Source organism: Panicum virgatum, chromosome 9N, assembly GCF_016808335.1.
Source record: "Panicum virgatum strain AP13 chromosome 9N, P.virgatum_v5, whole genome shotgun sequence".
Classification (NCBI taxonomy): domain Eukaryota; kingdom Viridiplantae; phylum Streptophyta; class Magnoliopsida; order Poales; family Poaceae; genus Panicum; species Panicum virgatum.
In genome coordinates, this window is record NC_053153.1 from 59,940,190 (window position 1) to 59,949,528 (window position 9,339).

Below are 9,339 nucleotides of genomic sequence, written 5' to 3' on the forward strand. Positions count from 1 at the left end.
ATGGATCGATTTCGAAAGAAATTTTGATCGGCTGCCATTCACCCCCTCTGGTCGCCAGTTTGGGTCCCTCGGACCAGAAGATAAACCCGGGGCGGTTGCTGTCAGCACTGCTGATCGCCACACGGCGACAGTGACGCCTGCTTCATTTCCTCCTCCTTCCAAGTTCCAACCATGTGGCCGCTGCAACTGTTGACCAGCATAGTATATAAGAAAGAAACCGCAGGTCGATCGATCAATGGCGACGATGATGCAGGCCGTCCACTGTTCGATGACGCCACGATCGAGCTGCGCGTTCCCTTTCTTATCAGGTCTGGCGGGATTAGATTGACTGATTCCACCGCTTCGTTGTTAAGTATGGTCAGGATCGTCATTCGTCCGCTAGTTGCTTACTAGATAATTGACGGGGAGACCGTAAGATGAAAGTGACGGGACAAGCTAAAGCGACGCGGTTGAACTCGGAGGTGTCAGGGCGTAGCGGAGAGAAGAGGAGTCGATCCTTTCAAGTACTAGTCAGCATTGGCTAGCTTTTTGGTCATGGATAACCCCAGCTGTACATGTAGCAGGATCTTTTTTCACGATCCTGAAAGTTAGGCTCTTCGCCCCTTCTTCCACTTCCACAGGTATCATCGATCCTAGTGCTCGGATGGCGATCATATATAGAGAGCCTGGGAGCATGGAGCTCAAGCAGCAGCAGCTGTGCCTGCTAGACCATGCGGGCATCAAGGTGGGAACTCAGAGGCTGTTCGGCTGATCTGATCTATAGTGCGGTTTGGTTTATTTCGGTTTATTTTCTCTCACACAATACTATTCATTATACTAGTTGGGCATTATTTATTCTATCAGCCGAACAGGACCTCAGCGAATGAAATTCGTCTCATGGTAGGAAGTTACTAATTTGTACATGAGCTCATCGCGCAACCAGCATTGTATTAGCTACCTTCACTAGAACGGGCTGACCACAAATCACAAAATGGAAAGGGAAGTATAGTGAATTGCCTGTCTCTTTCTATAATGTTAAGCTTTTGAGTTGAATTAGTTGGTACATACAACTCAATAAAAATAACAGAAAAGGTGGTCGCTTTCCTCCATGACATTCAAGCAGATTGCGATCTAATTTGCTTACCCATCAAGAGCAAAACAATTCCTCCCTATTTTTCGTCTTCTTGAGAGAGAGAGAGAGGAGCTAAGTCGTACTGCCCATGTCATCCAAGTCCACGCGACTGTTTCTCACAGCATAGTGCCGTCAGATACAAATGGTAGCCCATCCACGCGTGTGCATGCGTAGTATTAAGAAGATCAATGTCATGGTTGCGTCTGAACTGAAAACGGTGTCTGCAGTTCAGCAAGAAAAACGACCTTCCTCTTCTAAATCCAAAACTTTGCAGCGCTGCAAGTTCCCTTCAAACACCCATACACGTAGGCATACATAAACCGCAGCGATCGAGCGATGTCAAAGAACCGTAGTGTTGATCCCTCGTAGTGCCAGTGCGCGCAGGCGGAACTGAAACAAAGGTTCAGAGACCGATGCCGTACAGATCAGAGGCCCATCTGCAGGCACACGGTTCTCGTCACCTTGGACACTGGCGTGGCGTGGCGCTGAAAGAAAGGGAGAACGTACATGACGCGGGTGAGGAAACATCCAGAGAGATTCCGCGCCACGCCGTCACTGATCTCCCTGTTCCCCAATCCCCATCGGCAACCTCCTGTTCCCTTGCCTGAATTCCTCCGATCCAGCTGCCAGACGCGCCAGAGAAATGTCGATGGATCCACCCATACGTTAGTACAGTAGCAGACTCCCCAGTGCAGTAGGTGTACACGAGCAGATCCCATGGGAAGACCCAACCCAACCACCCTCTCCGTATGGAGTATGGTGCCATGGTAGATGCGTCCATTCAATTATTGGTTGGTTTGGAAAAAAAACTCTCCTCTTTTCTCCAACCCAGCCCTCGTTTAGTTGCGTGGGTAAATTTTTTGAAATGAAATCTTTTTATATTTAAAGTATTAAATATAGACTAATCACAAAACTAATTACAAAACTCGTCTATAAACAACAAGAAACAACGAGACGAATCTAATGAGCCTAATTAAACTAGCATTAGTGCAAGGTTACTATACAAGAGGCCAACCAGATGCAGCAGCTTGCTTGACTGCAGGGACCATTATGCTCGATTAAAGCAGCTCTGCTTCTGTTCGGGCAGGAAAAACAAGCACGGGAGCAGGAGCAGGACCCTCAGTTCATCGGAGCGTCAGATGAGATCTCTGAAATCCTACTGCCATCCGATTCACGCTCTTCACATCCGTCGCAAAAGTTCATCTGGAACCGGATGACATGCGAGCGCTTGCTTACTTGATGAGAAGAATAAAGCTCTTGCAATTTCTTTACCACACGAAAAAGGCGCAGTTCGATAAGATGGATCATCATTGAACGCCGTGGAACAAAGGAGGACAGAAGGTGATGTTATTCCTTTTGACAGTGGAGAAACAAAAGGGAAGCAACAATCCTTGGAAAACTTGCCATCATCCCCTTCCCTTCCCTCCTGCTACAAAAACATCCCCTCCTCCCATCGCATGATCATCATCATCATAATACTACTAGTAATACAAAAAAAATCAAGATCGAATAACACCAAAACCCCGTGCTTCCTCCTCGCCAAGAAAGAGAAACAGCAAAAATTCCCCACCCCCATCTCTCTCTACAGACACACGCACGCACCCTTATTTTCTCTTCGTTTTTTTTATTGTTTTTTCTTGTCTTGTTTATGTTACAGCCGGCCGCCGGTTCCTCTAGCTTGTTTTTGTTTTGGTTACTAGAAAGATCCGTCGCGTCGTCCATCAGGCGGCGACGATGCCGGTGGTGAAGAAGATCTGCCCGCCGCCGCCGCCGCACGGCGACCCGGCCATCTCGGCGGCCGCCGCCTTCTTGGGCAGGCCGTCGGCGGCGGCGGCGGACACGGCCGCGCGGCGCTTCCGCTCCTTCTCCTCCTGGAACTCGTCGCTCACGATGGCTTGGTACCGGCACTCCATGCTGCAGAAGGCGCGCTCGCCGCGGTACATGAAGATGTCCTTCCCGCCCAGCGGCCGCCGGCACATGTCGCAGCACGACATGAACTCCGCCACGCGGAACGCCGGGCCACCGCTGCCCGACGAGGACGACTTGCCGCCGCCGCACAGGCTGGTGGCGCACCGGCCGCTGCACCCGAGCTCCGACACCTCCAGCCGCGCGCGGCGCGCGATGGAGACGGGCGCCGACACCCTCGGCACCGCGGCGCCCGCGGCGGGCTGCGCCTCCAGCGCGGCCAGGATCCCGAGCCCGACCCCTCCGACGGCGTCGCGGTGGCGCCACCCCCGGGGCGACGCGCGGTCCAGCGGGCTCGTGGGCGACGGCAGGCCGTCGGGCTTCCACTGCGGGATCTCCAGCTTGCGCGCCATGGTCCTCGCCTTCTCCACCATGCCTCGCTGCTGGACGCCGAAGAAGAGGTCTTGTTTGCCGTGCTCCGGTGTCCTTGGCTGGCTGCTTCCCCCCTGGCTTGGTTTGTCCTCTCTGGCTGGGTTGTCCTCCAGAGGAGGAGAGGGGGAGGGAGGGAGGTGAGGGAAGTGGGAGAGAGGCCGGAGCGGTTTCCTGTATTTGTAGCCCTGCGAGGGCGGTTTCTTGGTTTGTGGGTTTTGGTTTCCTGCATTATTTTTTGCTATTTCTATTTCAGAAAAAGCTGTTTTGTTGGTTTCCTTAAGCGGCTAGAGGAACCCGGAGTAGTTGCAATACCTGTACGCCAACTTGCAAAGCCAGCTTATTTGGTGATGCTGCCACTATTCATTATCTCTATTTGAGTTTTATTTACGAAGGATTTATCTTAAAACAGTATGCAAATGTTTAAAAAGATGTAACATAATATTGTTTTTTGAGTTATGAGATGTGTCGGTACCCCAGGACTGGGGTACCCCCTCTTGCTGTGTCTAGGCAAGAGCCTTAGTAGTTATCCTTGACTATAACCAAACAGCCGGACCCCTGTGGTCCGAAGTCCTGTCCTCCCGACAATGGTCCGGACCCGATCCACGGCCGGGGAAGGTCCGGGGACGCCACGTGTCCCAGGAGAGACAGGCGCTCAAGCGCAAGCAGCCGGGGCTCCGGACCTCCCGAGGAGTCCGGACCCCCGCGGGGTCCCGGACCCCTCATAGGGTCCCGGACCCCCCGCATAGCAATCGGACCCCTCTCCAAGGGAAGGTTTCGACGCCCCGCCTCAGGATGGTCCGGGGCCGACACGTGTATGAGGCCCTTGGTCTCCATATTGAGGTCCACCTACCTTCGCATTTATTGCGGTAGGTGGACGTCCGCATTGATATAGCAGAAGCCGAGGCGTTTGACTAGCCAGGGGACACTATTGATCGCGTATTACCAAGGTAGTGGGGGCACTGGCGCCGCCCACGCCGCGTCTGCAGTCTGCCGTAACAGATGGATACGACGGCTCGGCTTCGCCCTTTATGACGCTACGTAATAGCCTCAGCAGGCCACGCCGCAAGCTACGCTACTCCAACGGGCGCCTAGCTGACGGGACAAGAAAAGACCCCCCTGAGTCAGAAGAGCAGCAGTGCGCATATCGGAGGAAAGATTCGCTACCACTGTAGCCACAGTCACGTTGGGCCCACCTGTCGGGGCATCAACGCCCTATGTATCCGCTCCCCCTTGATCTATAAAAGGGGGGGACGCCGCTAGAAAACCTCAGGCTGAGCAAGAGCCAAGGCCAGCAGAGGATAGGTTCATACACACCTCAAGAACAATACATCTCCCAGTGGACGTAGGGTATTACGCTCCGGCGGCCCGAACCACTCTAAATCGTGTGTTCTTGAGTCCTTGTCTCAGCGTAGATTCAGCCCCATCGCCTAGTACTTCCCCGAGAACTCTCTCACCGGGAATAGGCGGGTGCGCTCCGCCACCCGGCTGTGGGTACCCCTAGAAACCCCACGACATTTTGGCGCCGTCCGTGGGGAAGACAGGCGTTGGCTGGATTTTCGGGCTTCTGGGCCGTGTTCATCCTCTGCAACGACGAGCGAGAAGATGAAGGAAGGCAGCGCCACACTCACTTCACATGCCACGGCACCGGCGCTCCAACGCCCTCGGTGCGGCGGCGCACGGCAGCGGCGCCTGCTGTGCGTCGCCACTGCGACACCCCAGAGCCGGCGTAGCAGCGCACAGCGGAGGCGCCGCTGCGCGCTGCCGCCCCTACGTCGACTCAAGGTTTTCTCTCAAGCGACGGCCACGCCTCCTCTGCGGTGGCATGGCGTCGGCTCAAGGCTTTCTCTCAACATGGAGCCTGGAGCCGACGGCCATCCCGGAGGAAGTTGACTGTGTCGTCCTGCCGTCTCCAGCGCCGGAGATCCACCTCAGCGTTGCTCGGCGCTGCTGCAGACAGGACCCCGCCTCCTCGTGCGGGGGCCCCTGGCGCTAGCACCAAGGACAAGCCGGCGAACGACCACACTTCTCCACGCGTTGCGCCGGTCCATCTGCTGCGCAAGCGCTCTGGTTTCCATCGGCAACGACGACGGCAGGGAGAGGGGGCCTCTTCCATTCAAAGCCAAAGAATTTGTCTCATGCCATGTAAGCATGTGACAGCTCTTAGGCAAGAAGGGGTCCCCCGAGCTCCCGAAGTGATGCTGGATGATGCGGCTCAGGCACGACCAGGGCGCCTTCACCTCCGAAGAATACGCTGTATAGCATGCAGCCGTAGGTTACTCCTAAGAAAAAACTAAGAGAATTCCTCCTTTGTAATAGCGTGGCGTCTACGTGTGTGTCCAGAGCGGTCAAGGTCCGACCTTGTAAACCCGACCTCTGGCCCTATCACACAAACAGACAAAAGCGGTCCGGAGCGGTGGAGGTCCGACCTCGTAATCCCGACCTCCGATGTATACCGTGACAACCACAATAATAAAGGAGACTCTCTTTTTCAGTTTTACCTAGGCTCCACCCTGATTACATCTATTCGCCTTGGTTTAACTATTCTTTTCTCTTGACCGGAGTTTCCCTTATTGCTATCAATCCAAGTTAAGTTGCTGGCTTGTGGTCAGGTGGAGACACCCCTTCTAGCTGGAAGGCGGTCCGGACCCCTAGGGACCTGCTCTGGGGAAGTGGTATTTGTATCCTGGGGTAGAGAAGCTCCGCGTGGCTTAGCCTGGTAATGTACCCTAAAGTTTACGTACTTCACTACCCTGTTACAAGTACTCTAGTATCCAAGACTGCTGTCTTTAGAGGTCCCGGGCTCTCTTCTAGTATAAGGCTTGGTTTCTTTGCACCTTACTATGAGGTCCGGTAACATGCTTCAACGGATTGTCAGCAAACGGTCGCTCCAAGTCCACTCCGGTGGCCCGCTCCGGCGGAGACCGCTCGCCACGGTCGCTCCAAGTCCACTCCGGTGGCCCGCTCCGGCGGAGACCGCTCGTCACGGTCGCTCCAAGTCCACTCCGGTGGCCCGCTCCGGCGGAGACCGCGCGCCACGGTCGCTCCAAGTCCACTCCGGTGGCCCGCTCCGGCGGAGACCGCCCGCCACGGTCGCTCCGAGTCCACTCCGGTGGCCCGCTCCGGCGGAGACCGCTCGCCACGGTCGCTCCAAGTCCACTCCGGTGGCCCGCTCCGGCGGAGACCGCGCGCCACGGTCGCTCCAAGTCCACTCCGGTGGCCCGCTCCGGCGGAGACCGCTCGCCACGGTCGCTCCAAGTCCACTCCGGTGGCCCGCTCCGGCGGAGACCGCTCGCCACGGTCGCTCCAAGTCCACTCCGGTGGCCCGCTCCGGCGGAGACCGCTCGCCACGGTCGCTCCAAGTCCACTCCGGTGGCCCGCTCCGGCGGAGACCGCTCGCCACGGTCGCTCCAAGTCCACTCCGGTGGCCCGCTCCGGCGGAGACCGCTCGCCACGGTCGACAAAAGCCGGGTCCGGGAAGTGGTGCTGGCTCCCTGAGCGATCCGAGGTCTGTGTAGCTGCTTAGCTTGGTTCCGTACCCTATGCCTACACCTTCGTCGCCCCATGGAGAGCGCTCTAGTACCTAAACCTGGCAACAGGCATACCGGCCTCAGGGGTCCGGGATGCCCGCACTCTCCAAAAGCACACCAACGCAATCAAGTTGCGTAGGAACACATCACGGTGGTGGCCCCACCCGCGGGTTCGTACCTCTCCCGAGGTGGGCCCGGGGGCCACTGTCGGTACCCCCAGGACTGGGGTACCCCCTCTTGCTGTGTCTAGGCAAGAGCCTTAGTAGTTATCCTTGACTACAACCAAACAGCCGGACCCCTGTGGTCCGAAGTCCTGTCCTCCCGACAATGGTCCGGACCCGATCCACGGCCGGGGAAGGTCCGGGGACGCCACGTGTCCCAGGAGAGACAGGCGCTCAAGCGCAAGCAGCCGGGGCTCCGGACCTCCCGAGGAGTCCGGACCCCCGCGGGGTCCCGGACCCCTCATAGGGTCCCGGACCCCCCGCATAGCAATCGGACCCCTCTCCAAGGGAAGGTTTCGACGCCCCGCCTCAGGATGGTCCGGGGCCGACACGTGTATGAGGCCCTTGGTCTCCATAGGTTTCGACGCTGTGATGGCGGTAACGTACACCTGCAGGAATTTCGACGGGTTAGTAGTACCGTCGTACTTTTCCGGCAGGTGGGGGCGGAACTTGGGTGGCCACGCCACGGCGCGGAGGTGCTCCGCAAGCGCAGCACAGCCCACCCCGGCCACCGGTGCGCCCGACTGAATCCGGGCGTTCACCGGAGGCCTGGGTGCCGCCGCGTCCAGATCAGCATTGAGGTTGCGTCCCTCAAAGTTGAGGCGGCGCTCTCGCGCCCTCTCGACAACGATGCGGGCATCCCCCCCCGCGCGCCGGCGGTTGAGCTCCGCCCGCAAGTCTTCTGTTCGTGCACCCCTCACGGTAGGGGAGCGCACAGATGCCGATGCACCGCCCTGACGCTGGTGGTAAGGTACCACCGCGTTGCCAGGCGGAGGTCGTTGCCCAGTCTTTGCAGAACTGGGGGAGGCCTGAGCCAGATGGAGGAGACGATCGACGTCGTCCCGCCACTGCCTCAGGGCGTCTGGCGAGGCTGCCTCAGCCGGGGGGTTGCGAAGCAACTCCCTAGCCGCTGCCAGCGCTCCGCCGCTCGCAGCCTGTGAGGGGACCCTTGACGGGCGCCCTGACTCTTGCCGGCGGGCGGCACGCGCCACCGCCAACGGTGCCTGCTCCACAGGCACAGTTGCCCCTGGAGCAGGGACGCGAGAGGCATGTGGCGTGGAGGACGCCACCCCCTCCGTCATCTCCACGTCGTCTACGCGAACCATGGGGACGAAGAAGATGATGGAATGCGACCAGCTAGATGCCCCTACCTGGCGCGCCAAATGTCGTGGTGCTGCAAACCACAGCCGGGTGGCGGAAGGCACCCGCCCTAGCCCAGAGGGTGTGTACTCGGGGGTTAGCTAGTCTTAGATCAATCTTCCTCAAGAACTCGATGAACACAACGGGATTTAGAGTGGTTCGGGCCGCCGGAGCGTAATACCCTACGTCCACTGTGTGTTGTATTGCCTTCCCACGAGAGTGAGAAGGTGCGAGAGTTTCAGCCTGTCTGGATTGCGGAGATTGTCCTGTGCACTGCGGGCACCTCCCTTTTATATCTCAAGGGGGCACGTACACGGCTGTTGGATCCCCGACAGGTGGGCCCAACAATGCGATATAAAATAACGAGGTGTTCACACATTATGGCGTTGCAGGCGAAGGAGATCTCTCTCTTGGATTCGCTCGCCTGCTCCCGGAGCCCTCCGTCCATCATGTCTTGGCGCTGTCTTGTCGAGACGGAGCGCGACGCAGCTAGTAGCATCGCCTGTTATGTAGCTGAGCGGCTGTGTAGGGAGCGGCGTAGGCGGCATGATGGAAAAGTGCCGGGCCGTCGTATCCATTTAATGCGGCAGACGGGCTCTGCGCGGGCGCGGCTCAGGCGGCTCCACTGTGTTCCTTGGTAATACGCGGCGCGCAGCGGGTCCTGACAAAAGGCTGTCTTGTGTACCGCGGTGGCAGAGCACGCCTTGTCCATCGCATTAAATGCGGTAGGTGGGCGAGTCTTCCTGCGGAAGACTCGCGCACAACCCCACGTCTCCGGGACACGTGGCGGCTCCGGACCCCTACATTGTGTGGGCGTCCGGACGGGCGCAGGAGGTCCCGGACCCCTATGGGGGTCCGGGCCCCGGCGGTTGGCACGGGGCTTCCCTTCTTTAGGGATACGTGGCGTCTCCGGACCCTTCCCCAGGCAGGGAGCGGGTCCGGGGCCGTTGGCCTTGTGAGGGGAGAGCCTGACCGGTGGGGCCTGGCTACTCCGCCGTTCCCG

The 9,339-nt window shown here is 58.2% G+C and overlaps 1 protein-coding gene across 1 annotated transcript; it reads right to left on the reverse strand.

Annotated features, from left to right (window-relative positions):
* Positions 1–2,431: 2,431 nt before the first annotated feature.
* LOC120691216 (FCS-Like Zinc finger 13-like) lies at positions 2,432–3,616 on the reverse strand. Its single transcript, XM_039974237.1, has one exon. The coding sequence runs from the start codon at positions 3,448–3,450 to the stop codon at positions 2,833–2,835; it is 618 nt and encodes a 205-aa protein (XP_039830171.1). The 5' UTR covers positions 3,451–3,616; the 3' UTR covers positions 2,432–2,832.
* Positions 3,617–9,339: the final 5,723 nt, after the last annotated feature.

Bases quoted from the DNA above. Each gene is read 5' to 3' on its own strand.
- LOC120691216 (XM_039974237.1), bottom strand. From the start codon at position 3,450: ATGGTGGAGAAGGCGAGGACCATGGCGCGCAAGCTGGAGATCCCGCAG.